Consider the following 23,774-nt stretch of genomic DNA (forward strand, 5'->3'; position numbering starts at 1 on the left):
ATGCTGTCAGAGATCATGGGAAACACAGGAGCTTCTACTGAACAGTCTAGTTGATGTGTATTAGCAACCTGTAATTGTTTCTGGAAACTAACAATGGAAACACAGATAAAAAAAATTCTCAGCTCAATAAATATGCACTGTCTTTGTCATTATTAGTGATTTTTTTTTTTTTTTTGAGACGGAGTCTTGTTCTGTCACCCAGGCTGGAGTGTGGTGGTGTGATCTCAGCTTACTGTAACCTCTACCTCCCAGGCTCAAGCAGTTCTCCTGCCTCAGCCTCTTGAGTAGCTGCGACCACAGGCGCGCGCCACCACACCTAGCTATTTTTTGTATTTTTAGTAGAGATGAGTTTTCGCCATGTTGGCCAGGCTGGTCTCCAATTCCTGACCTCAGGTGATCCGCCTGCCTTGGCCTCCCAAAGTGCTGGGATTACAGGGGTGAGCTACAGCGCCTGGCCACCACTAGTGAATTCTTAAACTAACACCTCAGGTACTGGATGCCTCCTTCGAAAGATTTGATAATCTTTCTTATAGGATTATGTGGTAATGAGTGTCTCTGTCATTCATTTAGGTAAGATGCATAGGCAATAGGGATCTATAAAATACAGACTTAATTGATCTATAAAAATATAGATTTAATACAAAGTTACCACAATCACAATGATATATGAAGATAAACCATTTAAAAATTACAAGAGATACTAACAAAATAGGTATAGATGGTGAGTAAAGGACAAAAATAACTAGCATTGTTACTGTAGTATCATCATTAAAAGCTTTGTCTTTGCAACCAGACAACATGGATTCAAATCTCGATTCTGCCTCTTACTGAAATGTGACAAGATGAGTCTTTTAAAGCAGAATATGCTGAGATCTGAGATTTGATGCATGATGATGTTGGAAATCTTTTTATGTGCCTATTTATCTCAGTATAACTGCTTCAGTGAAATGTCTCTTCATAGTTCTATCCATTTTATAAATATATATATAGAGAGAGAGAGAGAGAGAGAGAGAGAGAGATGGAGTCCCACTCTGTCACCGAGACTGGAGTGCAATGGCGGGATTTTGGCTCACTGCAACATCCGCCTCCCAGGCTCAAGCGATTCTCCTGCCTCAGCCTCCCGAATAGCTGGGATTACAGGTGCCTGCCACCACACCCAGCTAATTTTTGTATTTTTAGTAGAGACGGGGTTTCACCATGTTGATCAGGCTGGTCTTGAACTCCTGACCTCAGGTGATCCCCCCGCCTCGGCCTCCCAAAGTGCTGGGATTACAGGCATGAGCCACTGTGCCCAGCCTAATTTGATTATTTTGCCTATCTGTCCTAAGTTTCCTCACCTCTGAAATGAGAATATCATTAATACTTATTTCAGGAGCTGACGATTCAGTTGTTACACATAAAGCATTAATAACTGTGATTCTTACTCTAAATGTGATTGATATAAAATATATATGCAAAGATAAATCACTTATTAAAGAATATATATCAGTTTTTTAAAATGGAAACAAATCTAAGGGGAGTATATTAAATGGCAGCTGTCATGGCAAAAGTTGCACAAATATCATGTTTTGCTGTAAGATCCTCTGGCTCAGAACAGAAATACCAGCCACAGTGGGAAGTTGGATTGCCTCCAGGGATTCACTGAGAGAAATTATCTCCTTTGCATAAATGATAATTAATATATTGGGGACTCTCTTATTAACTGTATTTTCATTTACTTCTCCAGATGCTGGTTAACCTCCACACGCTTGATTTTCAAGCATCTGATCTTTGATAACTTACATATTAAGAGACTTCATTTCACCATCTAGTATCCCTGTACTTTAATTGAACTAAAGATTTACAAGGACACTCCATTTTCCTATTTACAGAGAAACTAGTCTGTTCCTGCCATTGTCTTACATACATTTTCATGTCACAAAATTTTATTTCCAAACAACACCCTCATTTACGTATTTTCTAAGTGTTCACTGGAGTAACACAGAGAAGAAGTGCAGTAAACATATAATTTGGATTAAAATGTATGGAAGGAAAAAATCCTTAAAGTAAAAATCATATACAAAAACAAAAAGTCATTTTACTACTATTGGCTCACGGCTATAATCCTAGCACTTTGGGAGGCTGAGGCAGGAGGAATGCTTGAGGCCAAGAGTTCAAGACCAACCTGGCCAACATAGCGAGACCCCACGTCTAAAAAGAAAAAGAAAAAAAAGAAAAGAAGCTACGGAATATGTTACACAATACCATAAACTGAACATGACATGAACATAACACAGCCTTTGGAAAAATACCCTTTGGCTAAAATTGCTTGATCATATTATGTAATAAACTTTTCCACAAATTCATTTGCATTGAACGACTGTAAAAATATTTGAGGCAATTTAAACAGCATTTCACAAATATTTTCAAGAACGACGTTGTGTAATGGGCCCTATGGGTTCAGCAGAAGGGAAGAGTATTATCTACTATTATGAAGAAAGCGGAGGTCTTTCCTAACAAAGAAGTTAGAAATTTCTTTTCTTTTTTTGAGAGTCTCACTCTATTGCCCAGGCTGGAGTGCAGTGGTGAGATCTCAGCTCACTGCAACCTCCGTCTCCCGGATTCAAGTGATTCTCCTGCCTCAGCCTCCCTGGTAGCTAAGACTACAGGTGCACGCCACCACACCTGGCTAATTTTTCTATTTTTAGTAGAGATGGGGTTTCACCATGTTGGCCAGGCTCATCTTGAGCTCCTGACCTAAGGTGATCCACCTGCCTCAGGTTCCCAAAGTGCTGGGATTACCGGCAGGAGCCACCATGCCTGGCCAGAAATCAGAAGTTTCAAGTGTAAATACTCAGTGTTGTGCTACAGTCAGCTTCCATTTTGTGATTTTTGTCTTATAACACCATTTATACCTCTGCACTCCCTCTTCTTATTCTGCCCATCTGGCCAAGCTGATAATGCCCGTGTTCCCTCCTTTGGCACTAGATGAAGTTCAAATCACGTGTGGGACCCTCACCCCAACCCCACCCTTTTACTAAAGGTTATTACCATAACACCCCAAGCAAATTATTTATCCCTGCTCTCTCAAGCCATTTTGGACCAGTTTGGGAAGTCAATCCTGCTTCTCACAGAAAGCCTCATTATGCAATACACATTTCTCTAAAACTTCATTGTTTGGCATCATCATTTTCCATATCTAAAGCAAACTGTAGATGGAGTTCAATACACTTCCTGTGGAGAGGTGACAAATTAACATTACTAAAAACGTGATAAAGCTAAATTTATGAAACTTCTAGTTTACCTACCAAAACAAAATGAAATTTCCATTATGTATGTTCATTTTTAAGAGGAAACTCATGAATATTAGTCTTGTCAAATTATGTCACTGAGCATAGCATTCTTAGTTTTTTGTTATTCTGCACTATTTATGATTTCATAATTTTTTTTTTTTTGAGATGGAGTCTCACTCTCTCACCCAGGCTGCACTGCAGTGGTGTGATCTTGGCTCACTGCAACCTCTATCTCCTGGGTTCAAGTGATTCTCCTGCCTCAGCCTCCTGAGTAGCTGGGATTACAGGAGTGTGCCACCACGTCCAACCAATTTTTTTTTTTTTTTGGTATTTTTTAGTAGAGACGGGGTTTCACTGTACTGGCCAGGGTGGTCTCTATCTTCTGACCTCATGATCCACCTGCTTCGGCCTTCCTAAGTGCTGGGATTACAGGTGTCAGCCACCACGCCCAGCCAATATTTTTCATACAATTGTTTTTTTTGAGACAGGGTCTTGCTTTGTCACCCAGGCTGGAGTGCAATGGCGCAGTCTTGGCTCACTGCAACCTCTGCCTCCAGGCCTAAGTGATCCACCTGCCTCAGTCTCCCCAAGGAGCTGGAACTACAGGCATGAGCCACCCTGCCTGGGTAATTTTTCTATTTTTTTGTAGAGACAGGGTTTTGCCATGTTGTCTTGGCTGGTTCGAACTCCTGGACTCAAGTGACCCTCCTGCCTTGGGCTCTCAAAGTGCTAGGATTACAGGCATGAACCACCACACCCAGCCTACACTTTCTATATTTGTATTTTCACTTCATGTAAATAAAGATGCATGCCATGGTTATTTAGCACACAAGCATGTAAAAATATAATGCGGTATATATTCACCAACACTGTGGCAGCTTTCAGAGTGTAAGAGTATGAAAATTGCACTTTCTATGGGATTTTCATGATATCCATATAAATATTCTAAGGCAGAGTGTAGACAGAATAATTCAAGTGCAGAGTATGATTACAGTTTCCCAAAATTGTATCTTGTTTGATTCCACAAAGAAAAAAAAAATTGTTCTAGATCCTCCAACCTAAAAGACAGAGTGTATTGTTATTATCTGTTATGAAGTATCCTACTGAGATAGGATAAAATGGTGTTGGTACAAAGAATGTTATTTGTTTATAGTTATAAGAAAACGTTGAATTTTTTTTTGGCAAAACATTATGTCTGTGACACATTCTTAATAAAACTGTAGCAAAATGTAATTCCAGCAATTAGTGCGAATTCTACTAAAAAAAAAACAAACAAAAAGAAAACCATGGTATTCTGGTTTTTCTGACCAAGCTCTCCACTCTAATAACTGTTATCTCTTCAGTTTCAAAAATAAGCCTATTTTTCATCAATCTCTGCTATAAAACAGCTATTGCCATTCAGTAGAGAAAGTGGCAACCATTTCCCCTGCAATATTCCTATCACATAATCAGTCACTAATAACTTATTACTCTCCTCTCATAAAAATTCCAGTGTCCTGAGGTCTTGGCCTGCTTAATGCAGGTAGAACCTTACTTCCCTAAAACCCATGGTGTCTTTCTCTCAGAAAAGCACCCTGAACACAATCAGTATGATGATTGATATCATAGTTTTACATTATTTTCTGCCCCTAAACCATGGTCTCTCAATTGAGAGAATATTTAATTTTACAATGCAGAGTCCTCCTTCTTCAATAAACGTGGATAAAAATGATCCTCACGTAATGAAGTAAGCCCTTCCATACTGTGGTTCTTTCCCAGACAGGCACCAGGAAAGGTGTTTAAGGATGCAAAATAGCCACAGATCCATAGTTGAGGTTGAAAGTCACAAACAGTAGCCTTTTTGAGAAACCTCAAACAATGGAATAAAAGATTTTTTTTTTTTGAGTAATTTAGATCTCTTTTACTGTTTCAGTCATAATTTTGCAAAGGCTCTTTCAATCCCTTGATCTTTCTCTTTCTCTGCAGTGTTACTGACACATAGCACTGCCCATGATGGCTACATATATACATATATATATATTTTTAATTAAGTATTTATTGATCATTCTTGGGTGTTTCTCGGAGAGGGGGATATGGCAGGGTCATAGGATAATACTGGAGAGAAGGTCAGCAGATAAACACATGAACAAAGGTCTCTGGTTTTCCTAGGCAGAGGTCCCTGCGGCCTTCTGCAGTGTTTGTGTCCCTGGGTACTTGAGATTAGGGAGTGTGATGACTCTTAAAGAGCATGCTGCCTTCAAGCATCTGTTTAACAAAGCACATCTTGCACCGCCCTTAATCCATTTAACCCTCAGTTGACACAGCACATGTTTCAGAGAGCACGGGGCTGGGGGAAAGGCCATAGATCAACAGCATCCCAAGGCAGAAGAATTTCTCCCAGTCAGAACAAAATGGAGTCTCCTATGCCCACCTCTTCCTACACAGACACAGCAACAATCTGATCTCTCCTTCCTTTCCCCACACTTCCCCCCCTTCTTTTCAACAAAACCGCCATCGTCCTCATGGCCCGCTCCCGATGGTCGCTGTCTCTTTGGAGCTGTTGGGTACACCTCCCAGACAGGGCGGCCGGGCAGAGGTGCTCCTCACTTCCCAGACAGGGCGGCCGGGCAGAGGCGCTCCTCACTTCCCAGACGGGGCGGCCGGGCAGAGACGCTCCTCACCTCCCAGACGGGGCGGCCGGGCAGAGGCGCTCCTCACTTCCTCCCAGACGGGGTGGCGGCCGGGCAGAGGTGCTCCTCACCTCCCAGACGGGGCGGCTGGGCAGAGGCGCTCCTCACTTCCCAGACGGGGCGGCCGGGTAGAGGCGCTCCTCACATCCCAGACGGGACGGCCGGGTAGAGGCGCTCCTCACCTCCCAGAGGGGGCGGCCGGGCAGAGGTGCTCCTCACTTCCCAGACAGGGCAGCTGGGCAGAGGCGCTCCTCACTTCCTCCCAGACGGGGTGGCAGCCGGGCAGAGGTGCTCCTCACCTCCCAGACAGGGCGGCCGGGTAGAGGCGCTCCTCACTTCCCAGACGGGGCGGCCGGGCAGAGGCGCTCCTCACCTCCCAGACGATGGGCGCCCGGGCAGAGGCGCTCCTCACCTCCCAGACGGGGCGGCCAGGCAGAGGCGATCCTCAATTCCCAGACGGGGTGGCGGCCGGGCAGAGGCGCTCCTCACTTCCCAGACGGGGCGGCCGGGCAGAGGCGCTCCTCACTTCCCAGATGGGGCGGCCGGGCAGAGGCGCTCCTCACCTCCCAGACGATGGGTGGCCGGGCAGAGGCGCTCCTCACCTCCCAGATGTGGCGGCCAGGCAGAGGCGATCCTCACTTCCCAGACGGGGTGGCGGCCGGGCGGAGGCGCTCCTCACTTCCCAGATGGGGCGGCCGGGCAGAGGTGCTCCTCACTTCCCAGACGGGGCGGCCGGGTAGAGGCGCTCCTCACCTCCCAGAGGGGGCGGCCGGGCAGAGGTGCTCCTCACTTCCCAGATGGGGCAGCTGGGCAGAGGCGCTCCTCACTTCCTCCCACATGGGGTGGCGGCCGGGCAGAGGCACTCCTCACCTCCCAGACGGGGTGGCCGGGCAGAGGCGCTCCTCACCTCCCAGATGATGGGCGGCCGGGCAGAGGCGCTCCTCACCTCCCAGACGGGGCGGCCAGGCAGAGGCGATCCTCACTTCCCAGACAGGGTGGCGGCCGGGCAGAGGCGCTCCTCACCTCCCAGACGGGGCGGCCGGGCAGAGGCGCTCCTCACTTCCCAGATGGGGCGGCCAGGCAGAGGTGCTCCTCACTTCCTCCCAGATGGAGTGGCGGCCAGGCAGAGGCGCTCCTCACCTCCCAGACGGGGCGGCCGGGCAGAGATGCTCCTCATCTCCCAGACGGGGCAGCCGGGCAGAGGCGCTCCTCACTTCCCAGACGGGGCGGCCGGGCAGAGGTGCTCCTCACTTTCCAGACGGGGCGGCCGGGCAGAGGCACTCCTCACTTACCAGATGGGGTGGCCGGGCAGAGGCGCTCCTCACTTCCTCCTAGACGGAGTGGCAGCCGGGCAGAGGCGCTCCTCACCTCCCAGACGGGGCGGCCAGGCAGAGGTGCTCACCTCCCAGACGGGGCGACTGGGCAGAGGCGCTCCTCACTTCCCAGACAGGGAGGCCGGGCAGAGGCGCTCCTCACATCCCAGACGATGGGCGGCCGGGCAGGCACGCTCCTCACTTCCTAGATGGGGTGGCGGCAGGGCAGAGGCTGTAATCTTAGCACTTTAGGAGGCCAAGGCAGGCGGCTGGGAGGTGGAGGTTGTAGCGAGCCGAGATCACGCCACTGCACTCCAGCCTGAGCAACATTGAGCATTGAGTGAGCGAGACTCCGTCTGCAATCCTAGCACCTCGGGAGGCCGAGGCGGGCAGATCACTCGAGGCCAGGAGCTGGAGACCAGCCCGGTCAACACGGCGAAACCCCGTCTCCACCAAAAATACAAAAACCAGTCAGGTGTGGTGGTGCGCGCCTGCAATCCCAGGCACTTGGCAGGCCGAGGCAGGAGAATCACAGGAGCCCGAGGCAGGGAGGTTGCAGCGAGCCGAGATCACGGCAGTACAGTCCAGCTTCGGCAACAGAGGGAGACCAAAAAAAGAAGGGGAGGGAGACCGAAGAAAGGAGGGAGATGGAGACGGAGACGGAGAGGGAGAGGGAGAGGCGGAATAAAAGATTTTATAACCTGAAGGTAAGTAGCCATTTCCAAATGTCCTTTGACCTCTGAAATATATAATGTCTTAAGTTTTGCCATATTGGGACATGTAATTATTGTGCAGTTTATCATGTTAAAAGTGAATCAAAGAACTAGAGACTGAGTCACTCTTTACATGAATCCTCACCTACAGTTACAGTCTTAGAGTAAGAGCTTCAGGATGCTCTTACACATTACATTTGTGTGGTTCCATCAAATACGTAGATTTTAATGCCTGCAAAGCTGTGAGGCCTGAATAAAGCCTCTGCCACACACAGTACATTTATGTGATTTCTCATTATTATGGACTCTTGGATGTCTATTAATACTTGAACTCATGAAGAGTTTGCCACAGTCATTGCATTTTTTTTCCTTTAAGATGGAGTTTCACTCTTTTTGCCCAGGATGGAGTGCATTGGCACGATCTCGGCTCACTGCAACCTCCGCCTCCTGGGTTCAAGTGATTCTCCTGCCTCAGCCTCCTTTATAGCTGGGATTACAGGCGCACGCCACCAGGCCTAGCTAATTGTGTACTTTTAGTAGAAATGGGGTTTCATCATGTTGGTCAGGCGGGTCTTGAACTCCTGACCTCAGGTGATCCACCTGCCTTGGACTCCCAAAGTGTTGGGATTACAGGCGTGAGCCACTGCACCCAGCCAGTCATTGCATTTTCAAGGAATCTCACGGGCATAAATTCTCTGATGTTGTCAAAGGAATGAATTCTAACTGCAAAAGTTACCACCTTCATTTGTAAGGTTCCTCTCCACTATGAATTCTGTGATGACTTGCGAGGTTTGAACTCTGACTTTAGAACTTTCCACACGTTACATTTGTAAGGTTTTCCACCAGTATGGATTGTCTGATGTGTAGTTAGGCTTGAAGAGATACTAAAGGGTTTCCCACACTCATATGGTTTCTCTCTGGTATGAACTCTCTGATGCCTTGCAAGTTTTGAAGTTTGACTAAAGGCTTTGCCACACTCATTACATTTGTAAGGTTTCTCTCCAGTATGAATTCCCCGATGTCTTGCAAGGTGTGAATTCTGAGTGAAGACCTTCCCACACTCATTGCATTTGTAAGGTTTTTTTCCAGTATGGATTGCCTGATGGGTAGTTAGGCTTGAACGGACACTAAAGGCTTTCCCACACTCATTACACTCATATGGTTTCTCTCCAGTATGAACTCTCTGATGCCTTGCAAGCTTTGATGTTTGACTAAAGGCTTTGCCACATTCATTACACTTGTAAGGTTTACCTCCAGTATGAACTCTCCGATGCCTTGCAAGGTGTGAATTCTGAGTGAAGACCTTGCCACACTCATGACATTTGTAAGGTTTTTCGCCAGTATGGATGACCTGATGGGTAGTTAGGTTTGAATGTTCACTAAAGGCTTTGCCATACTCATTATACTTGTAAGGTTTCTCTCCAGTATGAATTCGCTGATGCCTTGAAAGGTATGAATTATGCCTAAAGACCTTGCCACATTCATTACATTTATAAGGTTTCTCTCCAGTATGAATTCCCCGATGTCTTGCAAGGTGTGAATTCTGAGTGAAGACCTTGCCACATTCATTACATTTGTAAGGTTTTTCTCCAGTATGGATGACCTGATGGGTAGTTAGGCTTGAATACACACTGAAGGCTTTGCCGCACTCATTACACATATAAGGTTTCACTCCAGTATGAATTCTTTGATGATTTGCAAGGTGTGAATTTTGAGTGAAGACCTTGCCACATTCATTACATTTGTAAGGTTTTTCTCCAGTATGGATGACCTGATGGGTAGTTAGGTTTGAATGTGCTCTAAAGGCTTTGCCGCACTCATTACACTTGTAAGGTTTCTCTCCAGTATGAATTAGCTGATGCCTTGCAAGGTGTGAATTACGCCTAAAGACCTTGCCACATTCATGACATTTGTAAGGCTTTTCTCCAGTGTGAATTACCAGATGAATAACTAGGCTTGAACGAACACCAAAGGCTTTGCCACACTCATTACACTTGTAAGGTTTCTCTCCAGTGTGAATTCTCCAGTGATTCGTAAGGTGTGAATTTTGCGTGAAGACCTTGCCACATTCATTACATTTGTAAGGTTTTTCTCCACTGTGGGTTGCCTGATGGATAGCTAAGCTTGAACGAGCTCTAAAGGCTTTCCCACACTCATTACACTTGTAAGGTTTCTCTCCAGTATGAATTCCTCGATGTCTTGCAAGGTGTGAATTCTGAGTGAAGACCTTGCCACATTCGTTACATTTATAAGGTTTCTCGCCAGTGTGAATTTTCCGATGTTGTGAGAGTTGTGAATTTCGACTAAAGACCTTACCACACTCACTACATTTGTAACGTTTTTCGCCAGTATGGATCACCTGATGGGTAGTTAGGTTTGAACGTGTTCTAAAGGCTTTGCCACACTCATAACATTTGTAAGGTTTCTCTTTAGTATGATTTCTCTGATGACTTGCAAGGTGTGAATTTTGAGGAAAGACCATGCCACATCCGTTAGATTTGTAAGGGCTTCCCCAATTATTTGCTTTTTGTCCCTGTGTGAGTAATAAAGAAGAGATAAAATCTTTGAGATATTTCTTAGAAATGTGGGTTTTGACATTATAAGGCATTTGTTGAGGTGGTGAAACTGAGGAACTATTGTTGAAAGACTTCTCAACCTGATTACATTCATAAATTTTCCCTTCATATTGAAAAAGCTGCAGTTCAGGCAGATGTGACTGAAGGCTTAATCCAAGCTGATTTTTAATAAGCTTGTTTCTTGCATCTCTTTTGTCATGTTCATCTCTTCCACGAGTGAGATTGCCTTCTTGTGTCAAAAGCACTCCTTTGTAATTTCCTTCAGCATCTCTGCATTGATACTCAAGGTCATGCGTATTTTTCTGGACTTCCCTGAAAGAACATCCTTCAATGTCATGGCCTTCCTGTCTTTCCAACATCACTGTTTGGAATACTTCTCCTGTATTACTCTTCCCTTTGTGTGGTAAATCTTTCATTACAAATTCAGAAGAGAGAGCTACAAGATATAAAGATCCATAGGTTTCCAATTAATTGTAGTATGTAAACAAGTATTTTACACTGAAAAACAATATTAAACCAAAAGCAATTCTTATATTGAACAGATTTATGAAACTTCAGAACAATAATATTCAATTTTTAGGAACACAAAAGAAAGAGGATTGTTTAATAAAGAAAAGTTGATTCCATGTAATTCAAATTAATAGTATGGAAGCCTAGTTCCCAACCTACAATACTGTAGCCAGCAAAGCAACTGTTCAGTCATAAAGGAGAGAAAGTCTTCCCCAGACAAACAAAGCTAAGGGAATTTACCATGATCAGACCTGTTTTACAAGAAATGATAAAGGGAGTTCTTCAAATCCAAAGAAAATGACACAATGTAACTGTTACACTAATATTAATATCATAATCATGGTGTGCAAACCATTTATATATTTACTAAGAGGGCTAAAAGATAAAACTATTAAAAATAAGCACAATAATTTGTCAAGTGACAGGCAGTACACAACATAAATTGCGACATAAAAAATTCAAAATGCAGGGTGAGAAGGGAACGAACACGCAGAGAGGTTTTAGTTTGTTTTGCAATCAAAGATAAGTTGATATTGATTTGAGATAAATTGTTAAAAGCTATAGTATGTTTTTATAAGCCTTATTTATTTATTTATTTTTTATTATACTTTAAGTTTTAGGGTACATGTGCACAACGCGCAGGTTAGTTACATATGTATACATGTGCCATGTTGGTGTGCTGCACCCATTAACTCGTCATTTAACATTAGGTATATCTCCTAATGCTATCCCTCCCCCCTCCCCCCACCCAACAGTCCCCGGTGTGTGATGTTCCCCTTCCTGTGTCCCTGTGTTCTCATTGTTCAATTCCCACCTATGAGTGAGAACATGTGGTGTTTGGTTTTTTGTCCTTGCGATAGTTTGCTGAGAATGATGGTTTCCAGCTTCATCCATGTCCCTACAAAGGACATGAACTCATCATTTTTTGTTGTTGTTGTTGATTTTATTTTTATTTTTATTTATTTATTTATTTTATTTATTTATTTTTTATTATTATTATGCTTTAGGTTTTATGGTACATATGCGCAATGTGCAGGTTAGTTACATATGTATACATGTGCCATGCTGGTGTGCTTCACCCACTAACTCGTCATCTAGCATTAGGTATATCTCCCAATGCTATCCCTCCCCCCTCCCCCCACCCCACAACAGTCCCCGAAGTGTGATGTTCCCCTTCCTGTGTCCATGTGTTCTCATTGTTCAATTCCCACCTATGAGTGAGAATATGCAGTGTTTGGTTTTTTGTTCTTGCGATAGTTTACTGAGAATGATGATTTCCAATTTCATCCATGTCCCTACAAAGGACAGGAACTCATCATTTTTTATGGCTGCATAGTATTCCATGGTGTATATGTGCCACATTTTCTTAATCCAGTCTATCATTGTTGGACATTTGGGTTGTTGGACATTTGGGTTGTCATTGTTGGACATTTGGGTTGGTTCCAAGTCTTTGCTATTGTGAATGGTGCTGCAATAAACATACGTGCGCATGTGTCTTTATAGCAGCATGATTTATAATCCTTTGGGTATATACCCAGTAATGGGATGGCTGGGTCAAATGATATTTCTAGTTCTAGATCCCTAAGGAATCACCACACTGACTTCCACAATGGTTGAACTAGTTTACAGTCCCACCAACAGTGTAAAAGTGTTCCTATTTCTCCACACCCTCTCCACCACCTGTTGTTTCCTGACTTTTTAATGATCGCCATTCTAACTGGTGTGAGATGTAAGCCTTATTTTATGGTCACCACAAAGTAAAAGCCTGTAATAGACATATTAATAATAAAAAGCAATGAATTAAAACATACTGCCATTTTGTTACTTCTTTTCTAATTGTTTTCTAACTTCTCTCTTGCTTGCTTTCTTACTGTCTTCCTTTGTGTTTAAGTGATTTTCTCTGGTAGTATAAGTCCTTACCTATCAATAATAACATTAAATAGAAATGGACTAAATTCTCCAATTACAAGAGAGAGGCCTGCTGAATGGATTATAAAACATACAGCTAACTATATGTTGCCTACAACAAACTCACTTCACCTATAAGGATACATGTAGACAAAAAGTGAGGGGATGGAAAAAGATATTTCATGGAACTAGAAATCAAAAAAGAGCAGTAGTAGGTATACTTAGATAAAATAGACTTTAAGTCAATAAGTGTAAAAAGAGACAAAGTCAGTATATAATGAGAAAAAGATCAACTTAGCAAAAGGATATAATAAATATGTACACACCCAAATATGTAAAGCTAATGTTAATAAATCTAAAGGGAGAGACAGGTAGCAATACAATAATATTAGGGGACTTCAAAACACAATTTTTGGTAATGAATAGGTCATCCAGGCAGAAAACCAATAAAAAAAAATTAGAGTTAAAATATACTGCAGACTAAATGGACCTAAAAACAGACTTTTTGAATTTTTTTTCTATTTTAAACAGATGGGATCTCCCTGTGTTGCCCAGGCTGTGGTCCAGTGCCTATTCACAGGTGAGTTCACAGTGCACTGCAGCCCTGAACTTCTGGCCTTAAGCATTCCTCTCTCCTCAGCCTCCCAAGTAGCTAAAATTACAGGTATGTTCCATGCCCTAACAGACATTTACAGACCATTTTATCCAACTGTTGCAAAATACATATTCTTCTCATCAGCACATGGATTATGCTTCAGGATAGATTATATGTTAAGACACCAAACAAGTCTCAATAAATTCAAAAAAGTGAAAATTGTATCTAGTATCTTTTCTGACCACAATAAAATAACACTAGAAACCAACAAGAAGAGCCTCGGAAGATACACAAACATGGCTGGGCATGGTGGCTCACACCTGTAATCCCAGCGCTTTGGGAGGCCAAAGTTGGGCAGATCACCTGGTGTCCAGGAGTTCGAGACCGGCTTGGCCAACATGGTAAAACCCTGTTTCTACTATAAACACAAAAAGTAGCCAGGCGTGGTGGCACACACCTATAATCCTAGCTACTCGGGAGGCTGAGGCAGGAGAATTGCTTGATCCCAGGAGGTGGAGGTTGCAGTGAGCCAAGATTGTGCCATGCACTCCAGCCTGGGTGACAGAGCAACACTCTGTCTAGAAAAAAAAAAAAAAAAAACAAGAGAAGATACACAAACACATGGAAATTAGACAACATATTCCTGAACAGCCATTGAGTTAATGAAGAAATTAAGAAGGAAATAAAACATTTCTTTTTTTTTTTTTTGAGATAAGGTCTTGCTCTGTCACCTACACTGGAGTGCAGTGGTGTGATCTCAGCCCACTGCAACCTCCACTTCCTGGGCTCAAGTGATCCACCCACCTCAGCCCCCCAAGTAGCAGAGACCACAGGCACACGCCACCATGCCCAGCTAATTTTTGTATATTTTACCAAGACGGAATTTGAACATGTTGCTCAGGCAGGTCTCAAACTCCTGAGCTCAAGCAATCCGCCCACCTCAGCCTTCTAAGGTGCTGGGATTACAGGCATGAGCCACCATGTCTGGCTAAAAATTTCCTGAAACAAATTAAAATGCAAAACAGCACAATCTACAGGATACAGAAAAAGCAGCAAAAAGAGGAAAGTTTGTAGCAATAAACACCTATATCAAAAAAACAGTAAGTCAACAAATAAAGCAACTAATGATACAACTCAAGGAACCAGAAAAGCAAGAACAAACCCAACCCAAAAGTAGTACAGGGAAAGGAATAATAAAGATCACAGTAGAACTAACCAAAATAAAGACTAAAAAAAAAATCTAAGATCAATAAAATGAAAAGTAGGATTAAAAAAAATTTTTTTTTTTTTTTTGAGATGGAGTTTTGCTCTTGTTGCCCAGGCTGGAATGCAGTGGCGTGATACCAGCTCACCACAACCTCCACCTCCCGAGTTCAAGAGATTCCTCTGCCTCAGCCTCCCGAGTAGCTGGGATTACAGGCATGTGCCACCACGCCCAGCTAATTTTGTATTTTTAGTAGAGATAGGGTTTCTCCATGTTGGTCAGGCTGGTCTTGAATTCCCGACCTCAGGTGGTCCACCCACCTTGGCCTCCCAAAGTGCTGGGATCACAGGTGTGAGCCACCGTGCCCGGCCTAAAAAAATTTTTTTTTTAGAGATGGGGTCTACCTTGCTCACACAGGCTGGAGTGCAGTGGCTCAGTCATAACTCACTGCAGCCTTGAACTCCTGGGTTTAACTGATCCTCCTCCCTCAGCCTCCCAAGTAGCTGGGACTACAGAAACGCACTACCATGCTTGGCTAATTTTCGTTTTATTTTTAGGGACGGGGTCTCTTACTATGTTGCCCAGGCTGGTTTGAACTCCTCACCTCAAGCAATTCTCCTTCCTCAGTCTCCCAAGTTCCTGGGATTACAGGCATGAGGCACCATGCCTAGCTTGAAAAGTAGGTTTTTTTAAAAGATAAGCAACATCGACAAACTTTTAGCTAAATTGAAATAAAAGGTGGGGGGAGGTACACTCAAATTAATAAAATCAGAGACAAAACAGAAAACATTAGAACTGATACCATAGACACACAAAGGACCATTAGGGACAATTATGAACAACTACATACAAATTTAAAAACCTAGAAGAAAGGGATACATTTCTTGACACATACAACCTATCAAGATTGAACCATGAAGAAATAGAAAACCTGAAGACACCAATAACAAAATTGAAGCTGCAAAAAGAAAAAAAAAAAAAATTCATGCAGAAGAAAAGTCCAGGATTGAATGGATTCACTGCTGAATTCTACCAAACACTTGAAGAAGAACTAATACTGGCTAGGCATGTTAGCTCACACCTGTAATCCCAACAGTTTGGGAGGCTAAGATGGGAGGATTGCTTGATGCCAGAAGTTTGAGAGCAGCCTGGGAAACACAGCAAGACCTCAGCTCTACTAAAAAGTAAAAAAGGATTTGATCAGGCACGGTGGCTCACGCCTGTAATCCCAGCACTTTGGGTGGTCAAGGCAGGTGGATCACCTGAGGTAAGGAGTTCAAGACCAGCCTGGCCAACATGGTGAAATCCCATCTCTATTAAAAATACAAAAATCAGCCAAGTGTGGTGGCACACGCCTGTAATCCCAGCTACTTGGGAGGCTGAGGCAGGAGAATTGTTTGAACTTGGGAGGCAGAGGTTGCAGTGAGCCAAGATCACGCCACTGCATTCCAGCCTGGACAAGAAAACAAGACTCCATCTCAAAAACAAACAAACAAAAAAACACAATTAGTTGGGCATGGTAGTGTGTGCTTGTAACCCCAGCTACTGGGGAGGATGTGGAGGGAGGGTCAGTTGAGCCCAAGAATTTGAGTTTGCAGTAAGCTATGATTGTGCCACTGAACTCCAGTCTGGGTGAGATAGAGACAGAGAGACTATCTCCAATAATAATAATAATAATAATAATAATAATAATAATAAAGAAAGAAAGAAAAGAAAAAATAAAGAATACTAATTCTACTCAAACTATTTCAAAAATTGAAGGAAGCACATATTTCCAAACTCATTTTATGAGGCCAGCATTACCCTGATACCAAAAAGCAGACAAGGACACCACAACAAAAAGAAAACTATAGGCCACTAACCCTGATGAATATACATGCAAAAATCCTTGACGAAATAGAATTCAACAACACATTAAAAAGACATTCACCATGATCAAGTGGGATTTATTCCAGGAATGCAAGGATAGTTTAATACACACAAATCAATTAATGTGATTCATCACATCAACAGAATCAAGGACAAGAAGCATATTATCATTTCAATAGATGCTGGGAAATGACTCAATAAAATCATTATCTCTTCATAATAAAAAGTCTCAACAACTTGGGTACAGAAAAAACATACCTAAGCATGATAAAAGCCATATATGACAAATCCAGAGGGAATGTACTAAACAAGAAAAAATTGAAAGCCTTTCCGCTAAGGTCTGAAAGACAAGGATGTCCCCTTTCACTACTTCTATTCGACATAGCATTGATGTTCTAGCCAAAGCCATTAGGCAAGAGAAAGAAATAAAAAGCATACAAATTGAAAAGGAAGAAGTCAAAATATACTTCTTTGCAGATGACATGATTTTATATTTAGAAAAACCTAACAACTCCACTAAAACACTCTTAAAATTTAGCTAACTATATAGAATGTGGATCTATATGACTGAGAACTGGGCATCAGATAGAATCAACTACAGAAGGAAACACCAAAGGAGATCAAACAACCCTTTTGTAACAGCCCTCCCTGTGCCACACGGAGTCAAGGAACCAGAGTTCTCAGAAGCTAGATAACAGTGTTGTCCATCATGATAAAGACTTTGCCTTTGTCTGAGCTGCAGCACCACTGGAAGGTGAAAGGATAAACTAGTACAAGTCTAAAGGATAGACAAAAGGGGGCAAATAAAGATATCTGTTCAGAGGTCACAGGATTCAAACTTCTGTTTTCCCATAGAACTCTCAGATTTGCATAGAGTTTCCCAAACACTATTTAATAAACGGCATTTTCTCTACCCATCTGAACTCTTACCTGTGATCACAGCTTTGATCCATTCCCATCCATCTGGGTTTCTTGCTATTTGTACTTGGCTCTCCACAGTGAAAGGCTCCTTCCCTTGCTCCAACATAGAGATAATACTGAGGTCAAAACAAGAGATTCCTGCTTATGAAAAGAAAGGAAAACAATGGGCTGTAGATTTTCCAGAGTCCCAGTCCTACGTTTACATGAGGAGGGAGGACTTTACAGCTATATCTAAAAAAACACTTCAAAAATTCATCCACTAAATGCTTCCTTATAAATTGTTAGGAAACACTATAATATGCAAATATATAGCTCTCATCCCAAAACCACTGAATCAAGGCATGGGGATAGAAAACAGGGAATTGGATATTTTAAAAGTCCTGAAACCCTCCAGTGACATCAGGAAGAGGACAATTAAAATCCAGTTCCCACATTATGGAGATTTTCATTTTTCAGTCAACACAGCTTCAGTTTCAGCCAAGCAATGCAGGGGCTCCCAGGAGACCCACATGGAAAATGAAAAGATACACAGGGGCAGATCCTGACTTCTGGGAGAAAGTCATCCTCACCCAGGGAGGCCAAGTTCCTATAATTCTCCAACATCACATCCCTGTACAAAGTCCTCTGAGCGGGGTCCAGGCATGTCCACTCCTCCTGAGAGAATTCTATAGCCACATCCCTGAATGTCACCTGTCCCTAAAATGAAAAACACATCCACCAAGGGGATATAAGAAAAAGTTCCAACTTCACATAAAATGAGAAGACAGAATAGATTAAACTGAAGTGAGTGGGCTGATATCCTAGTTGTGATATAATAAAATATACATATGGTCTTCATCCCCCTTTCCTGACATACATCTCACTTGGAATCTCTGGAGTGGTAAGTGCCTTTGTAAGCTAATGAGATGACTGGTGGCTGGAGGCCCCAAGATAGTTTCAGAATGCGGGGCGGGGGGTGGTCACCAGAAAGACCAAGGCTGGATTAGAGTTGGGACTTCGGGCCCCATCCCCCAACCTCCCCTGAGGGGACAGGGGCTGAAGGCTCAGCTGATCACCAATAGCCAAAGATGTAAGCAATCATGCCCACGTAATGAAGCCCCCATAATAACCCGAAAGGACAGGACCTGAACAAGCTTCAGGATAGGGAAACACATGGAGGCTCTGAGGACGCCCCACTGACCCCCACCAAAGACAGCACTCAGCCTCCCAAGTAGTTGGGATTACAGGTGTGCACCACCACACCATGCTCCTTCTCCCATACCATACCCAATAGACTGCTTACATCTGGCTGTTCATCTGTATACTCTGTAATATCCTATATAATAAATGGGTCAATATAAATAAAGTGTTTCCCTGATTTCTGTGAGCCATTCTAGCAAATTAATCAAACCTGAGGAGGGGGTCATGGGAATTCATGATGTATAACCCAGTCAGTGAGAAGCAAAGGCCATCTGTGTTTGCAACTGGCATTAAAGTGGGTACACTCTTGTTGGATTGAGCCCTCAACCTGTGGGATCTGATGCTATGTCCAGGTAGAGTGTCAGAATTGAACTGAATAGGAGGTCACTCAGCTGGTGTCCAGTGCAGAATTGCTCGCTTGGTGTGTGTGGGAAAACCCAGGACATCTGGGATCACAGATGTGTTCTCTGTTGTGAGAGTATAGTAGGAGAAAATGGGTCTGTTTTCACCACATTCTCACACACACAGGTATTTTTGGACAGAATGTTTCCTTAATTCTGTCTTCTTATACTTTTCTATAAGAGGTTATGATAGTCTTTAAGTCAGTGTTGATTTCTCAGTTTTGTAGACAATACAAAAAATACACAAATATACAAATAAAAAACCAACACCGGGTTATCTTTATTGAAGTGCTATATATTACGTCTGACACACCAAGTGATATTCAGTATCTAGATGATCTAGAGCATGAGTGATGTCTTACGAGATGAAAATGTGTGCAGTGACTTTAAAGAAAGACAGGTCAGAATCTAAAAACTGTGATCATCGTAATAACAATGACAGATGTTTCTGAGCACTTCCCAAGTGCAAGGCATTATTCTATTTATTTATTTACTTACTTACTTATTTTTTTGAGACAGAGTCGCTCTATCACCCAGGCTGGAGTGCAGTGGCATGATCTCAGCTCACTGCAATCTCTGGCTCCTGAGTTGAAGTGATTCTCCTGCCTCAGCCTCCCAAGTCGCTGGAATTACAGGCACCCACCACCACACCCGGCTAATTTTTGTATTTTTAGTAGAGACGGGGTTTCACCATGTTGACCAGGCTAGTCTCAAACTCCTGACCTCAGATGATCCACCCGCCTTGGCCTCCTAAAGTGCTGGGATTACAGGCACAAGCCACAGTGCTCGGTCTGGCATTATTCTAAATAAATGTCTTGCATGTACTAACTTGTATATGAATATGATAGCCCATGAGAGAAAGATCTGTTCCCATCTTACTAGCAGATAAATGTATATGACAGACACTCTAAGAAACTTGCGTCAAGTCAAAGAGCTAAAATGTCGGAGCAAGCACCTGAATCCAGGTGTCTGGGAATAAGAATTAAACCTAAAGAATCAAATAGTTGGCCAGGTGTGGTGGCTCATGCCTGTAATCCCAGCAATTTGGGAGGTCAAGGCAGGTGGATCACGAGGTCAGGAGATCAAGACCATCCTGACTAACATGGTGAAACTCCGTCTCTACTAAAAAAATACAAAAAATTAGCCAGGCGTGGTGGCGGGCACCTGTAGTCCCAGCTACTCAGGAGGCTGAGGCAGGAGAATGGCATGAACCCAGGAGGTGTAGCTTGCAGTGAGCCGAGACTGCGCCACTGCACTCCAGCCTGGATGACAGAGCAAGACTCTGTCTAAAAAAAAAAAAAACAAAAACAAAACAAATAGTTAAGTAAAAGAACATGAAAAGTATCTAAATGAGCAAAGTTGAAACAAGTTCATGAATAACAACATGGAACTTCATAAAAGGTAATTACATATATACACACATTTATTTATGCCCATAATATGTTACTATTCTTACTATTAAATCATTGTGATAGCTGAGAACAAATTTAAGGGCACAGAAAATATTTAAGATACAATTTGAATTGCTAAAAAACACAAAACTTATTTAAAATCATGATGTGTGGGCTGGGTGCAGTGGCTCACACCTGTAATCCCAGCACTTTGGGAGGCCGAGGAGGGCAGACCACGAGGTCAGGAGTTCGAGACCAGCCTGACCAACATGGTGAAACACCATCTCTACTAAAAATACAAAAATTAGCCGGGTGTGGTGGCGGACGCCTGTAATTCCAGCTACTCGGGAGGGTGAGGCAGGAGAATCGCTTGAACCCAGGAGGCAGAGATTGCAGTGAGCTGAGATCGCACAACTGCACTCCAGCCTGGGTGACAGAGTGAGACTCCGTCTCAAAAACAAAAAACACGCACTCATATCACATATACACAGTTTAGTAATAACAACAGTGAAAAGTTAATCCTCTCTGTCCTCATTCAGAGAAGGCTCCAATAAAGATGTAGAACGAGCTATACATCTTTCCTAACATGAAAACATGTAAATGTTCAAAATTTGCAGGCTAAAATGTCACAACAAAACATTCACTGAAGGGCCAGGCATGGTGGCTCATGCCTGTAATCCCAGCATTTTGGGAGGCCAAGGTGGGCTGATCACTTCAGGTCAAAAGTTTGGGACCAGCCTGGCCAACATGGTGAAACCTTGTCTCTACTAAAAATATAAAAACTAGCTGGGCGTGGTGGCATGCAACTGTAGTCCCAGCTACTTTGGAGGCTGAGGCGAAAGAATTGCTTGAATCCGGGAGGTAGAGGTTGCAGTGAGCCGAGATTGCACCACTCCAGCCTGGGCGACAGAGTGAGACTGTGTCTCAAAATAAATAAATACCATAAATAGAATATTTAATAATTGGTAAAACAGGCCAGGCGCAGTGGCTCACGCCTGTAATCCCAGCACTTTGGGAGGCCGAGGCAGGCGGATCATGAGGTCAGGAGATCAAGACCATCCTGGCTAACACAGTGAAACCCCGTCTCTATTAAAAATACAAAAAAATTAGCCGGGCATGGTGGCAGGCGCCTGTAGTCCCAGCTACTTGGGAGGCTGAGGCAGGAGAATGGCGTGAAACCAGGAGGCGGAGCTTGCATTGGGCCGAGATCATGCCACTGCACTCCAGCCTGGGCGACAGAGCAAGACTCCGTCTCAAAAAAATAAAAATAAAAATACTAATTGGTAAAACAAGAATGTGGTTCTATCCTCTCTAATGGGAAAGAAGTTCTGCTCCTATAACTGAACAAAATAATAACCATTCTCACCTAGCACCAGTTGAACAAGGGTCCCTGCAGAAACAGCAGTCTCCATTGTATGGGTTTTCTGAGAATAGTTCAATGATTCTCCTGCATTTTCCATTTAGGTTGATTTCATGTATTAAAATAGATGATGGGATGAAAGAACCCTCTGTCACTGATGTCTGTCAGTCTAAAATTCCCATTCCATTCCCAGTCATTAATAAGAGTTTGTGGTTAGAAACACAGTGACTCACTTGGTGAGCTTCAAATGTAATGTAAATGAGCCAGAAAAATTTCCCCTTATTAGCCTTATTTTACATAATTTAGCAGGTATTTGTGCACATTAACACGTGACTTCCATGTGCAGCTGCTCTAATCCTGCTCCACAGAGAGCTGACAGTGCATCCAGATGTGGCCCCTGAACAATCCCTGCTGCCCAACAGCACTGACACCACGGGACCCTCACCCCGTCTCCATCCATGTCTGGGTGTGAGCCCTTCCCAGGACCATGCCCAGTGCAGCCTCTTCCCAAGTTCATGTCACTGGGTCACGAGAGACGGAATCTAAGCGAGATGAGAAGGACTGAGGGAAGGCATGGGTGAGCGCGAGCAAACCTGTCAGGCAGCATGCTTCAGACTCAGAAGATTCCCAACTTCAAAGAATGACATTTCAGGAAGAAATAAGAGACAGAACAATCCACTGATAATATTACCTTACCTGGGTGAGCGCCATGCCTGACTTCTCTTTCTTTCCTCTTCCTCTTCTTCAAGGGTTCTTCCTTAGGTAACAGGAAAGTGCCTTTAGAAGTCAATACTGAATATCCAAAATGTGCTGTTTATTGCTCAGAATCAACACATCCCCTTCCTATGCCACAATCACACACACACAGGGAAGACCTCACGCTGTGGAAAGATGGTCTCAGCTGCCCACTGCACCAGGGCGATGCAGGGACAAGAAGCTCCTACAGGAAGATCAATAAGTGAGTTTCTGACCCCTTTCTTCAGAATCTGCTCTCCTCCTGGAGAAGCCCACACACATGCTGCAGCAATTGGGAGCTGGGCTGGACTGAGCTCCCCCATTCAGGGCACAGACCAAGCCCTGACCAAACCCCATGCAGAGAACAGCCTCCCTCACCTCTCTGTGGATTGCAGGCCAATCTCAGGCCTCAGAAACAAAAGGTAGAGGCTGAGTGGTGGCTCACACTATAATCCTAGCACTTTGGGAGGCTGAGGCAGAAAGATCAATTGAGGCCAGGAGTTCAAGACCAGCCTAAACAACATAGCGAGACCCCATTTCTCTTAAAAAAAAGAAATAAATTTAGCCATGCACGGTGGCTCACGTCTGTAATCTCAGCACTTTGGGAGTCCTAGACACAGGATCTAGAGTTCATAGGAGAGGCCTGCAGGTGACATGAAGCTGTGCAGGTGGGGTTCAAAGCCATGAGCTGAGTTGATAAGGAAAGGCAATGAGTGTAGACAAAGAAAAAAAGTGGCTGGAGGACTAAGCCCACATTCAGAGAACAGAAAGTTCTGGAGACACAAGAAGAGGAAAGCATAATGTGATCAGGGAGGCAACAAGAAAATTACAACAAATAGACGTGTAAAGCTTAACGGGATGTCCTAAAAGCCAAGAAAATAGAAGAGAAGGTGAGCAACTGTGCCACATGCTACTGATAGGAATGGAAAGATGACAGGAAATTAAACATTGAATTTCAAATTGAGTCGTCACTGGTAAATGAAAAAGAAAGGATCAGTAGAATGTTGGGTATGAGAGCTTGATTCAAGCAAGAGTTCAAGCAAGGACTGAAGGCAAGAATTGAACACAAAGTAAAAAAAAAAAATTGTAGTGTATTGTGCTCTTAAACGGAGCATAGAAGAGGAATACTTACTACAGTGTGAAAGGTAACTTAGAGTT

General features: G+C 43.5%; 1 protein-coding gene across 12 annotated transcripts in view; it reads right to left on the bottom strand.

The window, feature by feature from the left end:
* Positions 1-613: 613 nt before the first annotated feature.
* ZNF347 (zinc finger protein 347) overlaps positions 614-23,774 on the bottom strand; it is a 41,915-nt gene continuing 18,754 nt past the window's right edge. For 5 of the 12 annotated variants that reach the window (XM_054541193.2, XM_009233067.4, XM_054541190.2 and 2 more), the window contains 4 exons: positions 22,578-22,638; positions 18,120-18,246; positions 17,560-17,691; positions 614-10,979 (listed from right to left, as the gene is read on the bottom strand). In XM_054541193.2, coding sequence (XP_054397168.2) covers positions 8,731-10,979; positions 17,560-17,691; positions 18,120-18,246; positions 22,578-22,592 — 2,523 coding nt within the window. In that variant the 5' untranslated portion in view covers positions 22,593-22,638 and the 3' untranslated portion in view covers positions 614-8,730. Of the gene's footprint in view, positions 10,980-17,559; positions 17,692-18,119; positions 18,247-22,577; positions 22,659-23,774 lie in introns of all 12 variants that reach the window. The other 7 variants (XM_009233069.4, XM_063720256.1, XM_063720257.1 and 4 more) reach the window with 5 other exon arrangements.

This window comes from Pongo abelii, chromosome 20 (assembly GCF_028885655.2).
Source record: "Pongo abelii isolate AG06213 chromosome 20, NHGRI_mPonAbe1-v2.0_pri, whole genome shotgun sequence".
In the NCBI taxonomy this organism is placed as follows: domain Eukaryota; kingdom Metazoa; phylum Chordata; class Mammalia; order Primates; family Hominidae; genus Pongo; species Pongo abelii.